The sequence below is a fragment of the Passer domesticus genome, chromosome 6 (assembly GCF_036417665.1).
Source record: "Passer domesticus isolate bPasDom1 chromosome 6, bPasDom1.hap1, whole genome shotgun sequence".
Taxonomy (NCBI): Eukaryota; Metazoa; Chordata; class Aves; order Passeriformes; family Passeridae; genus Passer; species Passer domesticus.
In genome coordinates, this window is record NC_087479.1 from 45,971,077 (window position 1) to 45,997,833 (window position 26,757).

At 40.4% G+C, this 26,757-nt stretch overlaps 1 protein-coding gene and 2 long non-coding RNA genes across 6 annotated transcripts in view; 2 read left to right on the forward strand and 1 right to left on the reverse strand.

Moving 5' to 3' along the window:
* The window catches only part of LOC135303402 (mucin-5B), a 47,673-nt gene extending 32,612 nt beyond the window's left edge, over positions 1-15,061 (forward strand). For all 3 annotated transcript variants that reach the window (XM_064425185.1, XM_064425184.1, XM_064425183.1), the window contains 21 exons: positions 576-731; positions 1,584-1,649; positions 1,967-2,059; positions 2,678-2,919; positions 3,426-3,603; positions 3,897-4,147; positions 4,569-4,752; positions 4,995-5,187; positions 5,840-6,018; positions 6,488-6,557; positions 6,713-6,834; positions 7,215-7,246; positions 7,692-7,869; positions 8,473-8,577; positions 9,217-9,257; positions 9,822-9,944; positions 10,869-10,964; positions 12,315-12,443; positions 13,321-13,360; positions 14,033-14,156; positions 14,699-15,061. In XM_064425185.1, the coding sequence (XP_064281255.1) occupies positions 576-731; positions 1,584-1,649; positions 1,967-2,059; positions 2,678-2,919; positions 3,426-3,603; positions 3,897-4,147; positions 4,569-4,752; positions 4,995-5,187; positions 5,840-6,018; positions 6,488-6,557; positions 6,713-6,834; positions 7,215-7,246; positions 7,692-7,869; positions 8,473-8,577; positions 9,217-9,257; positions 9,822-9,944; positions 10,869-10,964; positions 12,315-12,443; positions 13,321-13,360; positions 14,033-14,156; positions 14,699-14,873 (2,777 nt within the window). In that variant the 3' untranslated portion in view covers positions 14,874-15,061. The remainder of the gene's footprint in view (positions 1-575; positions 732-1,583; positions 1,650-1,966; positions 2,060-2,677; positions 2,920-3,425; positions 3,604-3,896; positions 4,148-4,568; positions 4,753-4,994; positions 5,188-5,839; positions 6,019-6,487; positions 6,558-6,712; positions 6,835-7,214; positions 7,247-7,691; positions 7,870-8,472; positions 8,578-9,216; positions 9,258-9,821; positions 9,945-10,868; positions 10,965-12,314; positions 12,444-13,320; positions 13,361-14,032; positions 14,157-14,698) is intronic.
* Positions 9,939-19,870, reverse strand: LOC135303404 (uncharacterized). The gene is made up of 6 exons (XR_010364895.1): positions 18,851-19,870; positions 17,447-17,752; positions 15,679-16,875; positions 14,152-14,262; positions 12,750-13,049; positions 9,939-11,862 (listed from the first exon to the last, which is right to left on the reverse strand). It is a non-coding gene; the product is annotated as an uncharacterized LOC135303404 (long non-coding RNA).
* LOC135303405 (uncharacterized) overlaps positions 19,087-26,757 on the forward strand; it is a 54,647-nt gene continuing 46,976 nt past the window's right edge. For both annotated transcript variants that reach the window (XR_010364896.1, XR_010364897.1), the window contains exons 1-3: positions 19,087-19,150; positions 23,210-23,282; positions 25,115-25,223. This is a non-coding gene — a long non-coding RNA (uncharacterized LOC135303405). The remainder of the gene's footprint in view (positions 19,151-23,209; positions 23,283-25,114; positions 25,224-26,757) is intronic.

The following is a 26,757-nucleotide window of genomic DNA, read 5'->3' on the forward strand; positions in this document are numbered from 1 at the left end:
GGAGAAAGCACAACCCAAACCAGAGGGTGACCCAGTAAATAACACATTTGCAGTTTAGCTGATTTTGTTACAGTAATAGATACAGTTCCTTTGGTTCTCACACGTACAGTCTCCAAAATCTGGAGAGCTTCTCATATATTTAAATGAAATTTTGTATCACTGCATGCTCCTCATTTGTGGATGGAAATGGCTGTGCAAGACCTCCTGAGCCAGTGTTTTGTCACTCAGAAAGGCAATAACCCCAGTCACATTCCCTGCCCAGAGGGAGTTCTCCTGTGCTCCATGCTGAGTTAGGCCAGTACCAGTTCTCATGCTTTTACCAACCAGTAATTCCTCCATGCCAGCTGACTCCAAGAAACACCAGCAACCAGAAAAATCCAACACACTTTAAATAAATGAGATAGAGTTGCAGTGCAGCTTCTTAAATAGAAACTAAGAAAGTTTCTTAGCCAGGTAATTCATGTTTGATGTTGTGAACTTCAGAAGGGTAAATGCAGAGTTTGGTTTGCTTTTCACTTGTATTTATATTGCAAGTGTACTCTGTTGCCATGACATTTTCTCTTTTGGTGCCTCAGTTTGCCTGTGCTGCTACAATGGCAAGACCTACACCTTAAACGAAACTGTGTACAGCCACGTGTATGGGACCACATGTGGTGAAGCTGTCTGTGGCCCTAATGGACAGATCATTAAAACCCTTACCCCCTGCAGAACTCCACCTACATCAGCACAAGGTACTAGATTGATAAGGGGCTTGGTGGTGATTCTGTGGAAATCCACAACAGTAATAAGATTTATCCATCCTGGAAAAAGATTCCTGCAGCATGTCTAGGATAACAGCATAATTTAAGACTGTTGAAGTTTCAAAACTGAGGGACCAGAGCTTGTGGTGAGGACCAAAAGTGCAATCTTAGAGATTCTTGCTGACCTTACTGTCAGTGAGATTAAGAGAGAATAGAAAGATTCAGCAATTTTTCATACAATCTTTATAATAAGCTTGAGCATATCACAGTTGACACTCTGGTGTCAATATATCAATATATTAGTCTCAATATATCATACTTCTAAATCTTTATTTTCTCCTTCTTATCACCCATAACACATTCTGGTTTTTATTGTACTGTGTTCTGCATTGGAATAAGTGAGTCTTATATGGGTCACTGGAATATGAAAATAAAGCTTCCTGGCAGTTAACTCCTGTTCAAAAGACATTTTCCAGCATGAATGGAATGTGAAAAATCAGAAAATTTCTTTACCTCTTTTTCTTAAAAGATATAAAGAAAATTGGGGAATTTGCCACATTTTTTTAGCCACTTATTTTTATTCATAAAAATCAATATATATATATAATCCTTATAGCAAGTTATACAAGGGCAACAAAGAAAATGAAATGTTAGATTCTCTACTCATGTGAGTGGAAGAGCTAAATACTTGATGGTGAACCCATGTGTTTGGTATTTATTGAAAATGTTAAAAAATGGAATAAGTACAGTGGAGTAATACCTAGTAAAGGCAGGATTATTGAAAGCAGACTGTAGGTAGCATAGTAAAATGTCTACATGATCTGTCTCTATTTAAACCAACAGTTTCTTTGAATGAAAGCATTGCAAATCCAAATGGAGTGCCACTGGAAGTCACCACTCCAAAGTCAGGTGAAGTACTGCAGGACTAGAAACATTAAATTGAAATGAATAAATGACAGAAAAAGGGGTGTTTAGTGTATTCTGTACAGGAAAAAAATAACTACATGTGGGACGGTGTGTGTGTAGTATTACAGCACCATACTGTGTAATAGAGGGAGTGTTTATAAATACAGAGGATGGTTTCTGTGTGGATGTGTACAGAATGTAGTGGTAAAAAGAGATTTTTTAAATTTTTTTTTGTAGTTGTAAAGAATGTAAGAGGTGTCATATGACTTGAAAGTAGAGTAGTAGAGGATTTAAATACTAATTTATTTGATTTCCTGCAGAACCACATATGCAATATGTAACATCTGCACCTCCCTCACCAGAGGTAGCCACTCCCTGCTTCTGCAATGACAATGGACAATTGATAAAAATGGGTGAGAAACCATGCAATTTTTTTTTTGCACCACTGACATGGAAAGATGTACTGACAGATAAAAGTACTTCAGCAAGTGCTCATTCTGCCTGTCGCAGTTAGAAGTTGTTACATCTTTGAACTGAAGCTAACACCTTCAGAAGTACAACTCTCCCATATCCAATAACTCTGTTCTGGTTTGAATACCCCTGGTGTAAGGAAACTTATAGCAGTTGCTGATGTCAGCAGAGCCCTGAATCCCAAACTGCTGAGCATGAGCTTGTAACTGACAATAATATTCCAAAAGCAGGGGAGGAAAGACTCTTCATCTGTTAGTAGCTCCTGCTTCACAAGTCCTGGTGCTTGTGAAGAGCAGTTGCACTTGGTGATGCACTCAGTATTGGCTCTTCTTGTACTCATTTTCAATTCCTTCCAAGAGGAACCTAAGAGAAGAATTTCAGATTAGGCCTTGTGGCCCTCCCTCAGTCTTTGCCATTTGGATGAATTGCTGTCCAGTTCAGCCACTAAATCCCAGGAGCTGCAGACTGACAGTCCCCTGAGCATGGCTGTTGGGTACAGATAGTAAAAGGCAGGGCTGAGAATGCAGCCTCAGGCTAACATCTGGGTTTTGCCCTTGCAGGAGAAAATGTTTCTCTGCCAGTGAATGTCTCAGGTCGTTGTGCTTACTCTGTCTGCAATAAATCATGTCAGATGGAATTCATTTGGGCAGAGTGTAAAACTGGTCATGCTGAGAGCCTCAAGGTCTGTGATCCACGTTCTGAAAACTGTCCACCAACACCTGCTCCTGGTGTGACAAAGCAAGTTCCTGCTCCCACAAGGACTTCTGTGAGTGATTGTCTTGCACTCACTCCTCCCAGAAAGGTGAGAGACTCTGAAGAAGATGTGTTTCATCACTCCACCATTCATGCATTGCCTGCAGCCAAGGTTTGGTGTTCTCCTCTGATGCTGGTATCCAGCACTACAGCTGGACTGTAGGTGTGGCTGAATGAGATGATTTAGAAGCAGGCCAGAAACCCCTCACTGAAAGAATAACTTGAAGAGTCTTCTGTTAACCTGAAACACCTAAATTATTGTACGTGAGCAGAGCTACCTAAGCTGAACAAAGACTAGGAAGACACATCTGGCAGTGTCCTACTACCAGAAGTTATCAGGACCCTAACATATATACCAAAAAAGTAGATATCAAGGCTCTCCTTGTTCCTATATGGTTCATATTGCCTGGTTTCCAGAGCCAGAGTAGACACCAAATTTTGCCATGCTAGACAATTAACTGAATGGAATATAGTTGCTGTGTGTGATTTTAAAGATTTTGTGACATTACTTTGTTATTTGCTTCTTTTTTTTTTTTTTTTCCAATTAATCAATAGTTTAATGAAACATGGAATTTTGGAAATTGCTATACTGCCACTTGTCTAGGAGAAGGAAACAATATCAAATTGTCTGTCATGACTTGCCCACCTCAGCAACAGAAGCTCTGTGTCAATGGTTTCCCGATCACAAAACACTCAGATGAAACTGGTTGCTGTGAAGTCTCTGAGTGCCAGTGTAAGTGCCTGGAGAATTCCTGAAATTCATGTTATGTTCAGCAAGGCCTCAAAAAAGAAAAGTCTGTCTGGTCAACATCTTTATTATGTTCATATCAATTCAGCAAGATACAATGGAACAGAAATCCCATCTGAAATCTTGGCTGTTAAAAGCAGATGTCCTTGCTAGAGTAATTTTTCTTTATTAAACTGGATATTTTGTCTCTGACTGGAAGTGAGTAAAAAGGTTAAAACCAGCTTGTACTTACAGGTAGCTCAGAAGTCAAACTTGAAGCCTGTCATTCTGTCTTCTAGGTATTTGCAGTGGATGGGGAAATGAGCATTATGTGACTTTTGATGGAGCATATTACCATTTTAAAGAAAACTGCACCTATGTCCTTGTGAAATCAATTCACCCTGACTCTCACAACTTCTGGATTCACATAGACAACTACTACTGTGCTGCCACTGGTGGAGCAATTTGTTCAATGTCCCTCATCATTTTTTACTCCAACTCTGTTGTTATTCTGACCCAAGCAATGGAACATGGAAAAGAAACAAACTTGGTAAAGTATTGTGTTTAAATGAATTCTCAAAAATATTTTGCTGTAGTTATATTACTGTACTGCCAAATGTCCTGTGATGACAAAGGATTAAGCTTGTAAAATATGGAATAGGTAAGAAATGCAATTGCTTTGCTTCTCTCTCTTTTTTGCTTTGTATCAATAGAATCTTTATATTCTAAAAATCTGGGAAATTATCACATAATTGAAAATTATGGTTTTCATCCTGATACGAGTATTCAAATATAAATTGCAACATATTTAAAAGGAATATTAGACAACTGCTTAAATGACTGCCTTTGACAGACATCATTTGGTGCACCTAAGGTCTGAATTTGTGCTGCTCTGCTTCCCAGCTGCACTAATCATGTTCCTTACTCACTGAAGGACTGTTCATAAAAACCTTTTTTTTCTTTTCTTTTAGATTTTGTTTGATGATAAGAAAGTTGTTCCAGACATTTTTAAGAATGGTATCAGGATAACCAGTTCTGGTCTTTATGCCATAATTGAAATACCCGAATTAGAGGTGTACATCTCCTATAGTCGACTTGCATTTTACATAAAACTCCCTTTCAGCAAGTTTCATAACAATACCATGGGACTTTGTGGTGAGTATCCTCATCAGCTGATAAAAAATGAGTGCTCTGAATTTTCCTCCTTCTATCTTTCATTCTCTTGTAAAATCTCTAAATGCTTGCAACTTCACTATTTCTCACAAATGTGAGAAATATCCAGGACCCCACATGCTGCTCTCTTCACACAAGGAGGGCAACTTCCCCCCAGATTTTATCTAAAAGCAGCTTCATCAGCATCAACTGTCCTTGAACTGTCATTTTTATATTGCTGCCAGGTACCTGCACCAACCAGAAGTCTGATGATGCTATGAAGAGGAATGGTAAGGTTGTCAAGTCCTTCAAAGAGATGGCATTAGATTGGAAAGTTCCATATCCTACCAACAGATACTGTAACCCTGGTGTCTCACAACCATCAAAGGCTGAGTATCATCAGCATTGTGTGCCTTCCAATCTGTGTAAAATCATCTGGTAAGACAACTCCCAAAAGTATCAGAATAATAAGTCCACAGGGTAATTTTGCTGTTCACTAAATGGCTTGGGTGAACTGATTCTAGGATATGAAGAAAGTACAAAGTCTTGCATACCTTGTGAAACTGAGCAGTGAACTGATGTGTGTGTTCTTGAGCTTGGCAGATATTTTTCAGCTGCATCAGCAAAATCAGTCCTCTCTTAATAGTCTGCTGCTTGGCACTCCCTCTGCCTGTCACTTCTGAAGAGGCCAAGAGGGAACTAGCTATAATTCAGTATCTGAAAGCTCTGAATGATATGAAACACAGTCAGAATATAGTAAGCAAATATATGTGTCTGTTTTTAAAATAATTTTGTGGTTTAAAGCAGGCTTTTCAAACATGCTAGCATAAAAACGTCAGTATAGACTTATAGCTATGAGCTGTGCAGGAGCCTTTGCAGGTAGCAGTCCAACATAATATTGTTTCCTTTCAAAGCATTGTAAAGAATGGCAGGTAAATCTCATTCTTTATTAAGCTGTGGGGGTGTATTGCCTATGAGAACAATTTGTAGTTGTACCTCGAGGCTTTGCCTGGAGCAGGGGGGATGGTTTGGCTCCGAGTTGAATTCTTCCTTGGAAGCAGCCCAAGGTTTTTCTCCTTGCTTTGTGAAGGACCCTGACGGAGTGCCACGCCGTGGTGCCCCCCCAGCCCTACTACGAGGCGTGTGTGGCCAGCGGGTGCTCGGAGGAGCAGCCCAGCAGCGAGTGCCAGAGCATGCAGACGTACGCGGCGCTGTGCGGGCTGCACGGGCTCTGCGCGGACTGGAGGAGGCTGGCGGGCGGGCGCTGCGGTGAGCCTGGGAACGGGCCGGCAGCTCGGGCGGAAAACACCCCCTGCCGGGAAGCAAGGCTGCTCCGCTCTGTCCTCCCCTGCCGCTCTGCACCCGAGAAAAAGCGGGAACAAACCAAAGAGGCTGTTCCAACCCAGACCTGGAGCAAAGCAAGGGGGAACCAGGCCCACGGTGCCTCCCGCGTAGCTCAGCCCAGCAGTTGTGCGTGTTCCCGCAGCTCGGGCACTAGGTGGCAACGCACCGCTTCTCTCTGCGGCTTTGCGCGCTCGGGCCTCGCTGAATCAGGGCGAGCGCTGCTGCTCCCCTCGCTTGCACCTCGCCAGCCCCATCCGCCCCTCCTGCTGGAGCTGCAGGGCCCCTTGCCCGGGAGGTGGCTGCGCTAGCTGGGCGCTTTGTCCCCTCGTGTCCCTGCATCGGAGGGTACACCTGGGTCTGGGGTTTTTAACTCGTGTGTTGCAATGCTCCACAGAGGCCAGCTGTCCTGGGGATCAGGTGTACAAGCCATGCGGGGAAGCAAAAAGAAACACTTGCTTCAGCAGGTGGGTAATTTCCCATAAGGCGTTTTTTCAAGTCCATAATGTGAAGATTGCTGGGGAAAATTGAAATTCACATGCCCTTGGGATTTAGGTGTCTTGATGGCCCTGGGCTGCGTTTTTACCTCTCATTCATTCTCATTTATATTCTGATTGTGCAGAGGAGTTGTTATGGACACCCTTCCTTCCCAAAATAGCACATCAGTGTTTGTTGAAGGATGCTACTGTCCTGATGGAAAAATTCTGCTGAATGATCATGATGGCATTTGTGTGTCTGTTTGTGGTAAGAAATGGTATAAATGGTACCATGGGAAGGAGGGGTAAGAGCCTGACTAGAAATGCATATTAAGAGGGTTGTTTTGGGTACAGAGGAAATGGGGGAGACCTTCTTACTGACCTGTTGTGGTGGAGCTGGAAGCATTCCAGATTAAGAGTTTCTGCCTGCTCTTATATGCAAAAGATGCAACTTTCAAAAGAGCAAAGAATAGCATGGTTAAGATGTTTTTGTGTTTACAACCTGTGACTTTGCACTCTGAATTTTCCTTTCTCTTGGTGGCTGTTTCTCAGATTTCAATACCTTCCTTCTGTTCCTGTTTTTCTGCTTCGGTTGTTTTCCCTGATGGAGTTACTTACCTTTAAAGTAACATCTAATTCATTTTATAGGTTGCACTGCACAAGATGGGTCAGTGAAACAGGTAAGAGAAAGGAAAATACTGTCTTTATAGTTTATCTGTGTTCTGTGACCTTCTGCAAAAATGACTGCATAAGTAGTTTCTTTTAAGTCTAAGCTTAAAAACCAGTGAACTGCAATGATGTTGGGAGAAAATCAGAAGATTTTATTAACTCCAGAACTTGTTTAATCACTTGAGGTACAGAAACAGAAAGAGCAGTTTGTGGAAATCAGTTTCCTGGTAGAACTATCAGGCTTTCTTCCTGGAAACACATAAACCTGCAAAGAATGGTGGCAAATAATGGCATTTTTTCTTACTCTTCCCTTCTTCTCCCTCTGAGATTTGAATTGCAATTTTCCTACACAATAAATTAGGCCAACTCAGTCCTACACTGGCTTACAGCAGGCATTCATTGATATAATGCTTCCAGGTTTTGCTCTCTGAATTGCTATTCCTCTTCTTTTTACAGCCTAGAGAGGCTTGGGAGCATGACTGCCAATACTGTACTTGTGATGAAACGACCTTGAACATCTCTTGCTTCCCCCGCCCTTGTGCTAAATCGCCACCTATCAACTGCACAAAAGAAGGCTTTGTACGCAAAATAAAACCGCGTCTGGAAGACCCCTGCTGCACAGAGACAGTCTGCGGTGGGTAGATCCTTCACTTGCCATCATATGACAACATTTGCCTTCATCAGTAGTCCTAAAGTGAGATGTGGTGCCCTACAGGTAGCAGGTTCAAATAAGCACACTGGAGTGGCCATTTCTTCCATCTACATGCCAGGTGCTCTTGCTAGCAGAAAAAACTCCTCCAGTCCAGCTTATACTCTAAATTAGTGCCATGAGCTGACAGATATTTACACTGGAAAATCTCCTGTGGATCACTGGGACTAGCAGGTGCTCCACAGGATCCTTTGGCTGTTGTCCTTCCGAGATGAGAACACGATCCTTCCACAGAGATTCATCCAGTAAGAGAGAATGTATTCATCTTCCAGGCTTCCCTAAGGCTTCCTGTGGAGGTTCCTGGCATACATTTGCCCTCAGCTTTGCATTTGCACCCTCCCAGTCCCAAATGTCCACCACAGCACAGGAGCAGCCTGCTCTTAAATGTGGCTATTCCCAGTATCTATACCAAGATGCAGGACAGAGAATCCTGGCAATGGTAATAGGATGGTTTTTTCAAGCTCTGTCCACACGTAACACTGCTGGATGGGATGCTTTGGCTTACTTTGTCTCTGCTGTCTATTGCAGAATGTGATATAAAAACCTGCATTATCAACAAAACAGGATGTGACTTAGGTTTCCAGCCAGTGGTTGCTATATCTGAGGGTGGTTGTTGCCCTATCTTCTCCTGTAGTAAGTACCTTGTTTCCTTAAGATGTTTTATTTATTCTTTGAAGTATTTGATTTTTCTAAATTAGTTAACATCGTGGCAGAAGCCTCTTCCCTTCCCCCTCAGCCTTTACAATTGGGCTATTTTTTTTTTCTTTTTATTTCCCCCCTTTTTTTTTTCCTTCTTTTTTTTTTTTTTTTTGAGTTGGTAACTGGTTCAGATTCGCTGTATTGAGTATTCAGGCAGTGTAAGCAATTGACCACATACTGACTGATGGCTAAACTGAACCTGTCCAGAAGCTCTGCTGCCAAATTATATTTCCAGCTTCACACACATAAGCCCATTAGCTTTGTTACCGGTACAGTGGTTAACAATAAAGAAAAGGTCAAGTAATTACAAGTATGGGTAAACAAAACACAAGGCAAATAGATTTTACCTTATGGAGAATACCAGGCTATAGAATTATCCCCACTTGATGCATAACATCTAAGCAGATGCTACATGTGGGCTTCTGAATACCAAATAGCAACCATAGTTGCTTTTTTCCCCCACTCTTGTGTTCAGCTCTACTTTTTGACTTCTCTAAATCACTCACAATTCAGAGATGAGTACAGAAACTGCATCATTCTTAGCACAACCTTTTCATTTTTTTTTCATTACAGTACCAAAAGGTGTATGTGTTTCTGAAGGAGTTGAATTTAAGGTAGGTCTTCTTCCAGACACTTCTTCCTACAAGTTAATGTTGCCCGAGTCAGAATTATCTGAAGTTCTTGTTTTCAACACTCATACAGAAAGCAGGATTAGAATGGCTTGTAATTCTTCCCTGCCAGTAGTTTCCCTCCCAACACTAAGCAATCTGTGATTCTGGGATAGGTTATTCAATAGGTAATACTAGAGACCAGTAACTTGCTTACTAAAAGAGATCTTGCCTGTGCTTTAGAGTCAATGGGTCAGAATTGTGATTGAACACACATGTTAAATCTCATTGAATGTTGTAAGATTATTGCCTGGTCAAACTGACCAAAAATAGATGCTTGGAATTTATGAGAACTCATTTAACATAATTGATACACTTGGGAGTGTCAGCCTTGTGTTCATTTTGTGATACCAGTGGTGAAATTTTAGAGATCTGGATGTGTATTCATTTCGGGAAATACTTGCAAAAATAAACCTCATAAGCATTCGTTTTTTCTATAGGCCAGGGGGATGTTTATTCCAGAACACTCTGAATTCTTGTCATGGTTTTCTCTCTCCCCTATATTTCCAGCCAGGGGCAATGGTGCCTAAAAGCTCTTGTGAGAACTGTGTGTGCATGGATGAGCAGGATCCTGTGACACAGACCAACCGCATCCAGTGCCTTCCAGTGCAATGCCAAACCACCTGTCAGCAGGTCAGCACCTCCTTGACCACAATGGCTGTTCAGTTGAAACAGGGCAGTGTAACTGCTTTATCTGTGCAACGCTGCAGGATAGAATCTTCTATTTATTGTTTTGTAAAAGTCCCTTTTAGGGTGCTGTTATTTTCACTCCTACAAATTTAAGAGGTCACCCTTGAAAAAGTGCCCTGAGGGGAAATGATTGCAAACCTGTTAAAGTCTGACTGCTGAAAGATGTTTGTGTCATTCTGTTCATGTTGTCCATTGTCAGCTCATAAATGAAGATTGTGAGGAAACTCCACAGTGGTTTATGTTTCCAGACACTTTCACTTGTGGATGGGGAATACCCAATTCCTTCTCAGTACTTGTGAGAATTAGCACTCAAGTTGTTCAGTCTGTTACTGAATATAAGTAAGGTGGTTGCTTTTGCATTCATGCCCAGATAAGGACAGATACACCACCAATGTTAAAAATGGATGAAACCTTTCATAATGCTTTTTCCTGAAGCCAGCCACACCCACAACCACCAGAAGACCAATGCCTACCTAAAACAAGAGGAGAAAATCTTCACATGTCTGACAGCAATAGTTCTTGTACATAATGATACCAGACCAAGCAGTGGTGGCAGATTGTGCAAGTAATCATGTGCTAAATTAATTTATTTGATCTATTTTGTGTGTTAGTCTGAAAAGAAGAATAGTCAATGACAGAGTCCTCATGGCAACTGAAGTACCCAGAAGCCATTATTCAGTAAGGCAGAAAAATTACCAGCTTTGATTGTCAGGCTTAATGTGGTTCCAGCAGATTTCAAAAGACAACAAAATTGAAACCAGAAGGCTGGCTCATTTCCTCTGCCATCTTCAGTGTAGCTTTGATCCAAAGATGCTTCAGCAACAAGACACAGGTTAACATGGATAAATGGAAACTTTATTCCCACAGGGTTTTCGCTATGTGGAAGAGAAGGGTCAGTGCTGCAGCCAGTGCCAGCAAGTGGCATGTGTGGCAAATTTTCCATTTGGCAATGTGACCATTGAGGTGAGCACTCCCTTGCTCTGCACACAAGGCTGAACTATCAAAAAGACCTCAGCATTTTTGCAACCAGTGTCATGCATTTCAAGTCTGGGAGGACCTCAAGGAGATGTACAAATGTCTGTGTTTACAAAGTGAATGTAGATGTTTATACAGCTGTTCCCTGCTGTGCGCATCTCATAGGCACTGCCATGTTGACAATTATATTCTCTGGCAGGAATGGAAATCATGTTACCTCCAGTTCTCTTGACATGAAATAGCAAGAAAGAATTTAGAAGGGATGGTGACATGGTGTAATACTGCTCTTGCAGAGATACATGTGCTGGCTTCACATCACACTGCTCCCATCTGAAGCAGTTTCATTTCCTTGCCCTGAAGATACAGGGATGCAGTGTGAGCAAGCTGATATAGCTGTGCTGCCACTGGTTCTGAATTTGGTGAGGCAGAAATCAAGTGACACAGCTGCTGTAGTGTTGTGTGACTTGGTAACACTCCCCGCTAATACATCATGTATTGTGAATGAGTTGTGAAGGCAGGAGCTGTGCTTTTAAAGGATGGGCTTGATGATCCCACCCTATGGCTTGGTCTTTTCCACCCTTAATGATGCTGTGATTCCATGATTCTAGCTTTTGTTGGTTTTATTACAGCCTGCTGCTCCTGTGTATGGTTAATGATGCTGTTTCAGCCAGTGGCTTGTCTTACATGGAGTTGCTTCTCTGACAGCTCTTGTGTTCTGCATATTTTCTATTTAATCCTTTTATTCCTTGATAATTTATCTTACAAGCTAGTTTTTTCTGTTCCAATATATAGTTTTTATCTCTGCATGAGGAGGCTTTGCAGTTATCCATTAATCTCTATTGCAAGGACATTTTTTTCTGTTTCACTTATTTTCATTTTCTTCCATCTATTAAAAAAGAAAACTGTTGAAATAATTTGAAAGAGTTATTTTTCTTTTATGTATATTTTAGCCCACAAACATTAGCACACCTACCTTCTGGCATTTCTGTTAATACCTTTATGCTCTGGCATTTTTTCATTCTTTCCCCCTGGGAGGCCACAGAAGTGATTTTGCATAGACTGGTATTGGGCGAGCTTGGTACATAATTTGTAGATGTGAGTTGCAGACATGTCAGCCCTTTCAAAGTAAAATGAGCAACCCAGTCTCTACCAGTTCGTTGACTTTATACTGTTTCAGTTTTCTAATTTATTGCTATACTCCATTGGCTTGGTTTTTTGTTTGTTTGGTTTTGTTTGCTTGCTTGTTTTTTATATTTAATTTTTAAATATTTTCTATTTCTATTTAATTTACATTTTATAATATTGTTATATTTAATTTTTTTTTTCTGTTTTTATCAGGTTGGAAAGAGTTATAAAGATCCATATGACAACTGTACTCAGTACACTTGCACTGAATCAGCAGGCCAGTTTTCCTTGACTAGTACAATAAAGGTCTGCCTACCATTTGAAGAAGCAAACTGTGTGCCAGTAAGTATTTTGTAGCCAGAAAAAGACTTTTGTAATGATCCCTGATCCTGGCCTGGGAGTTATATTTGCTGTTTTGAATGAGTATTTCCTGATCTTTCCTTGTTTGAAGGAAATGTCCATTTCCAGTCCCGAGTCCCATGGAAATAAGCCAAAAATATTTGCAAACAAGCCCACACCATTTACATTGTTGTGGGATAAGCATTAGAACTTGAAAGAAAATGGTATTGGAGCAGTAGCAAGGAAGGATTTTTCATCACTTGAGAAATATCAGTGTTATAAAACGCAATTGAACAGGTGGTAACTCACCATGGATCCTTGGGGGACTGATGAACAAAGGGTCTTCTGATATGTGGTGTCCCGTTATGTGAGGAAATGGAACATGAATGAGCAAGGAATAATATTCATACCCAGGCTTTCAGCTATTGGTGATTTCCAGTAACTTTCAGTAGCATTTTGGGACTTCACAGCAGATCAAAGCAGGGACTAGGACAGCCAAGTACTTGAATTAACTCTGTGGTAGGCTCTGCCCAGGCCAGGCTGTTCAATTCCAGGGAAGCTGTCAATCTCTGTCTCTGGCTGGGGTTTTTATGCTGGTTTCAATAGGACCTAAATAAGATCAGCATGTATTACAGGGCATCTTACCTGGCTTGTGAGAGGGATATATAAGTTCTAAGAAAATTATCTCACTTCCTTGCTGGATAATTTGTTTTGGTTTGGGTTTTTTAAGCAGCTTTATATATAATTAGTACACAAATAGTTCTGATGAGGAATTTGTATGGATTAGAGATGAGGGACTGTAACTGAACTCTTGTAATTGCTACTGTCTGCTTAGCACTGCATGCATCTGAACTGACTGTTCTGGTTACTTTCAATACAGGGAACAGTTGAGGTGTCTTCAGATGGCTGTTGTAAGACATGTGAGTGCATTAAATCACTGCTTCTCTATTCCAATACTGTTTGGTCCTTCCCTGCTTGTCGCCCTGTTTCTGCATGGACTGAGAGCCTGCACATTACACAAACTGAAAGACAGTTTTCTAGCAGCAGAACTGTCTTATACTTCACAAACAAGACTAAAAATCTGCCTTATTCTGCCAATGGGAACACTAAATTTTTTTATCTCCTTTTTTGTGTTTTTAAGTAACTGAAATACTGTTAGCTTGAACTATACTCCTGATAGGAAAACCTGCAGAAAAAATTCTCTGTGTTCTTGCATCTGCAAATTGCATAGACACAAAGTTTTGGGGTTTTTTTCTGTAGCATCCACTCAGAAATCCTATGTTGTTATAGAGCCACAAGTGTAATTTATAGCCATATTAGAAAAACCAAAACCCTTCATGTCTCTTTTAGGTCTTGATTCAACAGTATCTTTACATGCTAAAGCTAGTCCACAAATGGAAAAGGACATTGACCCATGTGGAGTCATTTTGCTGAATTTATGCCTCTTTGCACTCTCATTTGTGGTTTTGGTTGTGCATTTGAACTGTGAGAAATTTTACTAGGATGAATTGTCCTTGGTTTACTAGCAGATACCTTTCAAAACATTTGTTCCCCAGTTTGAAGAAGCTTAACAGAAGTATTCTTCTGCCCAGGTATTGACCTACCACACAAATGCAAACGTAATGTGAAGGAGCAGTACATTGTCCATGGCAACTGCAAGTCAGCTGCTCCTGTCCCAGTGCCCTTTTGTGAAGGGATGTGCAGTACCTACTCTGTGTAAGTGGGAATCTTTCTCTGTCCTCCTCTGTGGCTTGTCATCCTGGGTTCTTGGGCTGCTGCTGTTTGTCCCCTTCCTGCTGTTTGAAAGGACCCAGTTGGGAAACTGGTTGTGCAGAAGAGAAGTCATTAGCAATGGCTTCAGTGTGATAGAGTGCCTTATCTTAGTCAGGAAAATAGATCCCCTGGGAAAGACATCAGCTACATTTATTAAACATGCTCTTAAACATGTCCTTGTATGGTTTTTGAACAGCTCTAGGAGACTTTCCTGCCTTTTGTTCTCTGCATGAATTGCTCCTTTCTGTCTTGCTAGAATGGGTCTAATCCAAAATCCACTGTAGTTACTGGGATTTTCCCCACTGGTGTCAAAAGATCTGGCCCTGCATGGCCAATAGCATCCTGAGGAAAGGCTGTTATGAATAAGCAGAAAAATAGATAGGAAATTTTGCTCCTTAGTAGTACGCATATTTGGAGTAGCAAATACAGATGAGTTTAGGAAGATAACAGGCAGCAGACTGATATGAAAAATCTCATTTCTATAGGTATTCTTTGGAAGCCAGTGAAATGGAACACAAATGCACTTGCTGCCATGAAAAAAGAAGCCACAAAGTGAAGGTGGAACTGGTTTGCTCGGACCATAAAACAGTCCGGTTCACATATGTGTACATAGATGAATGTGGATGTGTGGAAACAAAATGCCCAAAGAGGATAACATGAGTATGAACTAAAGGAAACATTTCATATCCCATTTAATCCTTCCCTAGCAAGTGAGTAGTTTAGAAAACAGCTGTGAGTAACCTTCAAATGACCATAGTAGTGCTTCTTCTTTCTGATATTATATGCAGTTATGGAAATTAGCTAAGATTTTACTCTAAATGTTTGTAGAATAAACTGCATTTCAAAGAGGACTTGTTCTCCTGTTTCAGTGATGCTGCTAATGGGGAAAAGTGGCTGATGTCTTTAATCTCACCCTGATGTATAAACCAAGGTTATTACAAGACACTCTAGAGACAACTGATGCCTTTCAAAAGTCCTGCCTGAAGAAAGTGCTCATTTTTAAACACAACCACATGCATTTAATTTCCCTTAGAAGTGAAACAACAATCACTTCCACAGCTGCAGTTCAGGCAGAGGCAGGACTTGGCTCAGGGCCACATTTCTGTTCTTCTCTCCAGTGGTCCCAAATCTACTTTGGCTGTGACTCTGGGTCACTGGAGGAAGTCAAGGTGGTTTTTTTTTCCTTCCTCACAGTGAGCCTTCCTCCTATATCAGGAGTGTAAAAACATGGATCTTACATATACACTGCAAAACGAATATATTTCCACCCTTATTGGGAGTCCTTATCTCACTGGAGGTTTTTATTGTTTGTCAGCATCAAGCTCTGATCTGTTTGTTGGTGCGGTCTCACTGCTGGTTACATGACTATGATTTGTATTACAAATAATTGATTCCCAGCTAGCATGCCCAGTGGTACTGGTGACAGTATTTCATGTGGACAAGGATCAAGATGGTCCAACAATACCTTGAGAGTGCACAAGGAAGGCAGATGATTCTGTTATTTGAGCAATTTGTCTTTTGTGACCCAAAAGAGAACTGAAGACTGTGGCTTTCTTAGTGTCCTGCAGCCTGCTGTGGAGGCTTTTTGAGAATTGTTTTGCAGGGAATGCTTTTGAACTGACCAAGTAGATATGATATTCATTATACTTTAGCTTTCCATTTTTAAAGTGTTGCAGCTCTTGATGCCCCAAGGAATCTTTAATTTTCTTATTTTTCATAATAATTCCTTTCAGCAGATGCCAGGTTTCTTTGATGTGTACCGTTTCATCATCATGTTACTGATCTTATAATTATGGGGATCCTTGACATTGCTTGATTATAAGTTATAGGAACATCCAAATAATTCACTTAACTCTCTGTGCAATGCACCTCCCTTGGAAGGCACAATTGCTTGACTGAGGCTTATGTACAAATTTCACATTAGCCTAGAAAACTGTTTTTAGTGATACAAATCAAGCGCACAAATGCTTTTGCAATGTGAAGAACAGCACCAAAAAAAAAAAAAAAAAAAAAAAAGACATCCCTTTCTTTCCTCCTTGCCTTTCCCGAGGGGGAGGAGGTCATTCTTGAGTGCTTTTGTCATCAGAATATTAAGTAGACTCTGTAAGTAGCCATATACACACTCATGCAAATCAACCAGCCAACCAACCCTGCAAATCAATAATTGTCAGCAAGATGACTTAGCAGGATCAGGATCAGAAACCTTTCACATTTCTGCATTATCTTCAGGTGGGAGAAGGGAATAAGCCACAATCTAATCATACCAGCTGTCTTTAGATTTCTATTCTCTTGTCTGTTTCAGTGATGATGAGATTTTACACAGAATCTGAGAATGGCATTGATTTAAAGGCATGCTTTCTTACTCATTTTTGGCATGCATTTTGCTTTTCAGGCAAGTGAAACGCTCAAACCAAAGGCATATTTCCATCTCCAGGATGCTTTTGATCATGCTAAATCTCACATGCTCCTTCTTCATTCCCAGTTGCACCTGGCACTCCATTTACTCACTCAGTCCAGGATCTAACTGGATTATGTGATGCTACTTAGAGGCCTGATGGCCAGGTTTTAAAGAGAGCCCTCTGGTTCTCTGTTTGACGGTGCAGGCTCTTACTTAGCTGGCAGCAAGGTAAAGCCTTCTTAATGAGAATTTCATCTTCTTCAGCTAAAAGACAGTAAATAAAGACAGTCAGTAAATATTACAGAATCACAGAATATGCTGAGTTGGAAGAGACCCACAAGGATCATTGAATCCAGCTCCTGGCCCTGTCCAGGACATTCCATGGAGTCACACCATGAGCCTGAGAGCATTGTCGAAGTGTTTCTTGAGCTCTGTCAGGCTTGTGCTGTAGCCACTTCTTTGGGGATCCTGTTCCATTGCTCAGCCACCCTCTGGGTGAAGAACCTTTTGCTAATATCCAACCTAAACCTCCCTGACACAACTTCAGGCCATTCCCTTGGGTTCTGTCACTGGTCAGAGAAAAATTCAGTGCCTACCCTTCCTCTTCCCCTCACGAGGAGGTTGTTAATGCAATGAGGTCTCCACCCAGTCTCCTCTTTTCCAGGCTAAACAGACCAAGTGACCTCAGCCCCTTCTCATACAGCTTCCCCTCAAGGCCTTTTACCATCTTTGTTGCTCTCCTTTGGACCCTCTCTAATAGTTTAATATCATATATTGTGGTGACTGAAACTACACACAATACTCAAGTCAATGGGTCAAACATCTCCCTACCCACCACAAAACCAAAAATTGGCCTGGAGACTGATCAAGATGCTGACATGGTGGCCCTTCTTGGTTAGAGCCTGTGCCTCTGCATGCAGCAGCAGCAGCACTGCTGCTGGACTGCAGCAAAAGTCTTTCTTTAGGCTGTTGCCACAAGCTCCCCACCAGAACAGGCACAGTTAAACACAGGTGACTTTGCCTGAAAGAGCTTCATTTGACCATGATCCTGCTGCTGTTGCTGTGTGGCTGCTTCTCAGGTGTGCAGGGTCAAGCCTTCATCTGTAGCCCAAGGCCATCTCTTCCGGTTACTGACTGGTCTCTGCAAGTCAAACATTTCCCTGGTGTAACTCAAGAAAAATCAGTGGCATGACTCCAAGTACTGTTTCTTCCTTTTGCGTGAATTCTTTACACCAGCAAAACTTCAATAGGGTAACCCCAGGAGAACCAGAGCTCAGCTGAGCCAGCTGGACCAGGGCTCAGCTGGTTTCAGCCTGTAGCCATTCTTTCCTTATCATGCGAGGATGGTACTCCCAACTCACTGAACAGTTCTGAGCCAACACACCAGGAAGTACTGTCACATATTGCTAAAATAAATATTTGTCAGAGATACTGCCTCATGTCAGGTGAACAATTCCTAAGACACTTTATCATTTTACTAGTGTGCTCTGAGTCTGGATTGCTCTTATAAGATGAACTCTGACTTGCCTATTGGTTTGAGGCTTGGAAAGGTCAGTTCACAACACTACTTTCATGTAGTTTAGGTGTTTTTCTTTTCTTTTGTTACCAGTTATTGGCATTTGCAAGGAGGAGGAGAAAATTCGGGTTGTACTCTGAATTTTTATTTGGGGAGAGCCGCTATTCTTTGACCTAGTTCTCTAATGAGTGGTCCCCTGGCTGTGGAATCCGACCTGTAGTGTTACCTGTGATGTGCTTTATCGATATCAATCTATTCTGATATCTAGAATCTCGAGCCAGGAACAAAGACTGTGAACTGTAAATGCCCTCTGATACAGAAGGGATTGTTTAAAAGAATGCTGCACTTACTTTGTTTCAGTGTACCAGCTTAACAATTGGAAAGTTACAAGGTAAACATGAAAAAATTTGTCTAAATATCACTAAGGAAAGTTATCTGATTAGAAATTAACCAGAAAAAAAAAATCTGGCAAATTCGATGGATCATCGTTTAGGTAAGGGGGAGAATAAAGATTGAGTGGTCTGAGAGCTGTGCCTGATGCTTCTATAGATTCGTGTGTTCAAAGGCAGGTTCTTGGCCATGTTTATATTTCCCTCCTGATCTAAGATAAGGACAAAGGTAGGCCTTTGTTTCTTTTATGGGATTGTTTCTTTTCTATGATTGTAACATTTAAGTTCATAAAGCCTTCATGCAGTGATCTACAACATGGTATTTGCTACTTACCTGGCATCCAAAACATCCTTTAGGAGAAAAACTGTGACAATTTTCCAGAGACACCAAGACAAAGGTATCAGTTGTGAAAATCTTTCTTGTTTTTACACTTCAAAGGATCTGGTTATTCAGTATCTTTAGGGCAACAATAGAGGCTCAGTTTACCTTGTAGAAGGCCATTCTCACAGCCATTTAAACCCCTGACAATCGAAATGCCTCTCTCAGGAAAGCAGCCTCATTGGAGGCCTGCCTGGCTAATCGGCCTTCTGTCAGGAGTAGGCCACAGTTTGATCATGAAGCCACAGACACGTTGTAAGTTCTTAAAGCCCTTTACTTTTCTCTAAAAAAGGTAAAAGCTCAATTTCCATCAGTAGTCTGTAAAGCAGTTAATTGGTGCTCCCTTGCTTTATTTTTTTTTATTCATATACAATCTATCCCGTGGCTTCCTGTGACTGTGGATTGACACTTTGGGTCACACATATCCCTATCTCACTCGAGCTTGATTTCTCCAAAGGCCTATTTTTAAACCATCTTTCTTCTTGTTGGAAATAAAATTATTTAACTACAGATTCTCCAGAGCATCCAGTCCAGAAACCAAGAAAGACTAATAGGTAGGCAGTGGTTCATCCCATTTAGCTAAAGAAAGTCTGTATGAATCAGGACTTGAAGCACTGTACTCTTTTGGTTTAGTTACTGAAAATTGCTATGCATCTTACCTCAGCCCAGCCCTTCTCTGGAAATGTTCCTACCTCTCCTTCATTTGACTTCCTAGTATGAGGTAAGTACAGCCCTACCTCATATAAATCCTTTAAGCAATGTAAGGATTTGATCCAAATGCTAATATTATATATTTGTGACAGGAAGCACCAGATATTCGCCACAAATTCTGCCAACCCTATATCCTGCTTTGAACATCTGAGCCAGCAGCACTTTCAGTGAAAAACACTTTCACCCTGATTTTTACTAAGACTAATGCTGAGAACAGTTTCATAGCTTGTAATAGCTTCTTTGTAAAGGGCTTAATCTCACTTGCTTTTAACATTTATAGTCATCTTCTGAGTTTTCCCTTCACTGTTTTTTTTTTGAGTTTTAAATGTAGTCCTTAGAAACAGATCTCATTCTCAACCCTGACACTGAATAAGTCATATTTTGACCTACATTAATGTCCCTTAGCATGACTCCAGCAAATCAAAGGAAGCTTAAAATTGGGCTACATTAGCAGTGAAGGTAGTGCCATGCCTATGTGTTTTATTTATAAGTTGTATTCAGCTTCAATGTATGAAGGTCTCTGAAGAAGTGCATAAACTCTTTCATGTTCCAGCTCTGAAATGGTTTTTCATGTCACCATCTCTCCCTAAGCTGCTGCTCAAAGAGAATCTTGAGGCAAGTCCATTGCCACTCCTTTACAGCATCTTGACTTCAGTTCTTTACGTATCTCAACATTATTCTATATTGACTGATGTATTTCCTGTAATGCCATAAAAACCTGGCTTAAAACCAGAGTTTAATCTGACCTGCAGTGCACATTGTTCTATAAACAAAATGTTACTAAAGTGCACTGTAGCCATACCAGCTGCTACTTTATGGCCTGGAATTACCCTTTCACCAAGGGCTATTTCTCTTAAGGACCAATGCACAAAATTTAACATCCCCAAGTACCTCAATTTAGTTCTAGCATGGCTACTTGAACTTTCCGTTTGCTCTTTATGATGTTTTCTGTTTTTTCAGACTTCAGGTTAGGCATTGAATAAATTTCCTGGGTATGAGATATATGCTATAAATCCATCTTTCTTCACTGTTGCTCCAGGAAAATTTTTAGGAAGTGCTATAATTCATCACACTGTTCCTAAATAAGTAGTTTGGAAAATCCTTTGAATTTTTACAGCCTGCAATGCTGATCTGTATGGGGAAGTTCTTGTAGGTGTCTGTTTACTGAGAACCAGAATAGCTCCCATAGCTCCTGTGGATTTTTGATCTTCTCCATCACCAAATAAATTGGACTGGACATCCTCCAAGAGATGCCTGTGCCTTTCCAGGAGCAAGTAGTTGATTGGGTGACATTTTTGTGTCTATGTTTTGCTGTTCACAGTTAATCATAATAATGACCCTTACAGCCATTATAAAAGGAAAAGCGGTTTCAAAGACATTGTCATCCTACATCTACACTTTCTTAATGGAATAATTATTCAATGCAAAGGTTTCTGCCAGATGGAGAAGCTATGTCTATTAATTCACCTTTCCCTCAAGCTCAATGACTTGAAAAACATCTGAAAAATAAACCCCAATCAAGTTGAAAAAAGCAAACAAATGTTTCCCAGCAGTCTCATATTTTGCTTTCAGTGCAATGCTCTCAAATGTGCTTGACTTTCCTGACATGTTTTTATTAATAGCTAATTAATTAAGCTACTTGCTTTTGATGTTGATTTTTCACTGCAGAATATGACTCAGTGAAAGGAGCTTCTTTGCACCCTGGGCATATTGTGGGATGGCTTAGCACTTCTGATAACAAAATTGTCTGTTCTATAAAAATGAGTTGTTATTTTATCTGATGAACAGTTCTACAACATTGTGTAATATCGTTGCTTGTAGATACTGTGGTATTCCATAATGCAGTTCCATTTCAATGCTTCTGTATCACTTTGAATTCCTTATTTTATAATAGCTTTGGGCCTGATTCTCTTCTACTTTCTATTTTATTAATATGTGATAATTCAGGATTTATTTTTCTAAGCACAGTTTTTTATTGCAGCTTTAAAACTGAGCTACATTCTTTGCTTTTATTTTCCTCATAAGGTGGGCTGCCTTGCCTGAGAAAGTCTTCTAACAAAATAATAACAAAGTTTTTCATTATCATCAGCAAAGATGAATTACTCTGTACATGGAGCTTGTAAAATGCTGCAGGCTCAGCTATTTGAACAAAACAGTCTGTTAATAATGCATGCAAGGGATTATTAGTAATTAAGAACTGTTTCTCCTTGTTCCTGCAGTCAAAACAAGGGAGCAAACATTGAAACATGTTATCTGTTGCTAATGAATGCTGTGTGAACTAGCAGATCCTGCTTCATCTACGCAGCTTTCTTTGAAAGAAAACGAAATTAGTTATGTATCCAGTCTGCAGTACAGCTCATGCCCTGAGATGGGTCAGCACTGTCCTTTAGAGTGGAATATATGCTTACACCAGCAGAATCTAAAAGTAAGAAAAGCCTTTGCTTTCTCTGAAAATCTCAACCTGTCATTTGATACAAGAAGACATGGAAAGTGGTATTAGAATGTGACAGAAACGTCTGACAGGATCCCTAGGCAGCCAGTTCACTGAAGTGGAATGCTTTTGAAGTAAAAAGGGCTCTCCCTTATCAAAAAAAAAAAAAAAAAAAAAGGCAAAAAAATTCCCCCCCCCCCCCCGAAATTTTGCAACTGGATTTACTAGAGTGCAGAATAATAATCTGCATTTGGAATGACCCTGAGAGGGAGTGCAGAGCTCTGAAATGAATATGTTTGAAAATATATCATTAAAAGCTCTCCTGTTAGCTCTGTTTATGAAGAGTAGGAGCTTTCCCCCAGTCCAGCCCCTGCCAGCACCTCTGATTTGCCAGCTGTCTTCAGGGTCCCTGGGAAACCCTCTTCTGTCCTTCACCTCTCAAATTTGGCTTTGGGTCTGTCCTCAGCTGCAGGGAGCCCCTGCGCCTCCTCTCCCAGTCTACACTCCTGCTGCAGGCTCAGCTCCTGTATTTCATACCCTCTCTGTATTCATTTGCCCTCCCAAACCTCCCCCCAGATAAACCTGTACAGTTACTCTCAGGAAAGGAGCCAACTCCCTGAAGAGGGATTACTTCAGGCTGCAACCAGTACTGGGCAGTTCCTGGTCTCTGTGCAATCTGTGTGGTTAATTAATGGTGAGTTATCCCTGCAGAGATGGACTGAAGGATACTGGGGGATGTAAACTTGGAAATGAGCTGGCAATGAGCCCTTGCAGCCCAGACAGCCAACTGCATCCTGGGCTGCATCACAAGAGCTGTGACCTGCAGGCTGAGGGTGGTGATTCTCTCCACTACTCCATCCCCTCTGGTGAGAGCCCACCTGGAGTGCTGTGTCCTGCTCTGGAGTCCCCAGCACAAGAAAGACACAGACGTGTTAGTTCCATAGGGCTGGAGTACCTCTCCTGTGAAAAGAGGCTGAAGGTGAGTTTGTTCAGCCTGGAGAAGGCACCATGGAGACCTTACAGCAACCTTTCTATATATAAAGGAGGCTGATATGAAAGGTATAGGAAGACTTTTTACCAGGGACTATAGTGACATGACAAGGGACAACAGTTATAAATTGAAAGAGGTTAGGTTTAAACTGTAGATAAAGAAGATTTTTTTGTTTTAATAGCGGTGGTGAGACATTGAAACAAGTTACCTGAGGAAGTTGTGGATGCCCCATCACTGGCAGTGTTCAAAGTCAGGTGAGACAGCACTTTGAGGAACCTGGTGTAGTGAAAGATGCCCTTACAGAGGTATTGGACTAGATGATCTTTGAAGGCCCCTTCCAGCATGTGTGATTCTATATGGCTCTCCTCTCCAGAGACACACTCTTTATCAGAACATGCAACAGCAGTTACTTGCACCAAACTGAAAATCTGTAGTAGTTTCTTTGGGTTTTTTGTGGTTTGCCTTTTTTTTTTTTTTTGTTTGGTTGGGCTTTTTTTGTTTATTTGGGTTTTGGTTTTTTTTTTGTTTTGTTTTGTTTTGCTTTGTTTTTGGGTTTTGTTTGGTTGGTTGGTTGGTTTTGGTTTTGTTTTTGGTTTTTTGGGTTTTTTTAATGAATGCAAAGACCAGTGAAAAATATGGCAGTGTTCTGCACTCCTTTTTGGCAGAGAAAGCTACTCCAGTACCTTCTGCCACTGCCAAAAAACCCTCCTGCTTTTCTCTGGGTTTGTGGTTCTAACCTGCCAGGGCACACTGACTCACTTTCTAGTTTAACTTGCAGCTGGTCTCAACCTTTTTGCCATACCCCTGGCTTTTGTGCCACAAAATATTAACAAAATAACTGCAAGTTATAGTAATTTCTGCTGTTATAAATTTTTGTGCATAATTACATCACTGGAACAGAAACCCTTTTGCGAGTCTGTGTTTCCCCTTCAGTGATGTTGTTCCTACAGGGCTTGCACAAACACTGAACATGGCATCTTTTTTTACATAAAAAAAACCCCCATACATCCTGGTTTTCTTTGAGCATAGGTTTATGTCAGAAAATAACCTTGGTCTGAAATTTTTGCAGTATTTTTAAATATGACAAATCGGCAAGGTGTAAAAACTCATAAAGTGATTTTTTTAAAAGCTCTTTAACTTAGATTGCTATGCTCCTGTATTCAAAATATTTTTTGGGCTCTGGCTTTTGAAGAATACAGTAGTAGGCATTCCAGAAATGAAAATTTATACAGTGCCAGTTCATTTGCTCTGGTAGGTCTTAATCTTTCCTTTACAATATCTAAATATCAGAATTAAAACAATGAAGCTATTAACAGAACAAATTAAAAGTCAAAAGTCTATGTTGCACGTAAAAGCACTGAAATGCTTTCTCATATTTTGATAGAGTATTAGACTAAACTGCATCCACAAAAAATGCATTCCAAAAAAAAAAAAAGCACCAGAGTTTGACCTCATGTCAATCCTAGGTTAATATTTTCTTGATTTACTGGAAATTTTTTTGGATTTAGGAAAAAATTATTTTTAAGCTAGTTCTGAAGATAACATGATGCTCTTAAATTTCATTAAGTATCAGAATATTTAGCATTATGAGAATTTTGTTTATAATAGTTATGGGTATGCTTACTCTTCTTAATTGTCTTTTGTTTCTGTAGATAGAATTTATGATTTCCTAAATGTATTTTAATAACCATTTTCCCCTTTTTTGCTTGCATCAGTCTATTGCCCTCCCGTTGCTATGATATTCTGTCAATACATTTACATTATCAGTTATTGAGCATAATAACTTCAGTTTTAGCATAACATATACATATAGTGAGAAAGTATCACCCATCAAGCACTGCTGATTGTGTTACCCTTTCAGTCTATTTGAAACAATCCTGTGTTGTTGTTGTAGGTGGTACTGCTTTTACTTAGGCCAGTATAAGGCAGATCAAAATTTACTGAAGTCAGCAGAACTCTAGTGAGACAATAAAGAAATGGTGGGAAGTGAGTTATTCTTTTGTTTATAGTAAAGTGTTAGATTTGTAAGTACAACATCCGTTTGATTGTATACCAATCCTGTTATTTTATGTGTTTTGCATTACAGTGCTCCTAATTCCTACTTACAACAATAGTCCTTCTATTATGTGCTTGTAGAAATGAATGTTTGTAGAGAACCAAATAGATCTGATGCTGACAGCTTTCTCAGATGCAAGGTAAAGAGTCCATTTGCATATTTTTATGCACCTATCATCTGTATCCAGAAAGTCAATACAAGAAGGGTGGAACAATCAACAGGTTTTACAGAGCTATTTGCTTTATATTCCTTAATCTGAAATAAGACATATTTTAAAGCCATCAATTGTGTAAGACCCTGCAACAATTTTTTTTTTTTAGGAAATGGCAAAGGCAAAAAACCTATTTGGTTTAAGGTAGAGATCAATAAATTAATGAGGGATTACCTGATATGATTCTTTCTAGATACCAGAAGGGAATCTGGTGATCTCAGAACTCTCTTCCACTTGGGGAGTCATACTAAATTTCATGCATAAACAGATGCATGAGTTTTAGTGGCATGAGTCAAGAGGCCACCTTGATACTTTCAGTGCACACTGAAGTTCATATTGCCTGTTTGAACAACATGTTCCTGACCGTTGGTGTATTTCTGTCCAAAGAGCCAAATTAAACTTCGTCCTCTTGCTTTCAGTACATGATTTGACATAAATCATGATGGTAGTGACATGTCCAGGACCTTTGCCAGACTGAGCACTTAACATAGCTCATGTCCTGAACTGGTGTTCCTTACTCAGCTCCCACACTGGATTTTTAGCATTAGCTTTATAATCTCTATAATAATTACAGTAATGTTGCTGAATGTCCCCTTATTGAATCTGTGACTCTTTCTTCACCATGAAGGTGACAATCTCAAAGCCTGAAGTTAAATCGAGTACCTGGATGTTTTTGCTGTGCCTGGCAGGGATTTGTGGAGGCTTTTAAGACTGTCTCTATTTTATGAATCACGTTTGAAATTCACTGTCACAAATTCAGGCTCTCTTTGGTGTTCATACTGCAGAAAAGTTGACTGCACCTCCTTTATCCTAGCTCAGTTACATTTTCTTCTCAGGACTACATACCCTGTGGGACCAAGTGTTACTCCAGTGGTATTCTGCTATGTTTCGTGAGGTCCTAAAGGAAAACATTAGAGAAGCAAGCTGCTGTGTGTCACTAGTGGTGATATTGCACTGAACAATGTTTACTTTCCAAAACCCATTTTCAATAGAAGTAATAAATCATTTAATTGCTTTCCACAAGTCTACTGCAGCACAGCCAACCTCCTGCTTAACTGGCCAGACAGACTTCAGCAAACACTGCACAGGAGAGGTGAAAAGGGGCCCTAACATAATGGTAGGAGAAAATTTGTTTCTGTGTTGGCAAAAGCAACTATTTCTCCCTAAATCACATGCCAGTACAATACAATCACCCCAATACAGCATATTGTGCTGCTCTTAGGTTGTAGCATGGGAGTCTGAGCCTTCATTGTTCTTTCCCATATGCCAGTAAGCAGTAGTGTTTACTGTACAATTTCCATGGGTTCAGCTTTTGTGCCTAGTTAATTACAAGGAAGCAGCTACAATTTAAAGTCCCTACACTTCTGAAAGCAGGACAAAACACTACCGGACAAAACTTAGATGTTTTGTGACTGAGCAAGTGCTTTTGAGCAGCTTTAAATGACTGGAATCTTCATCCTTC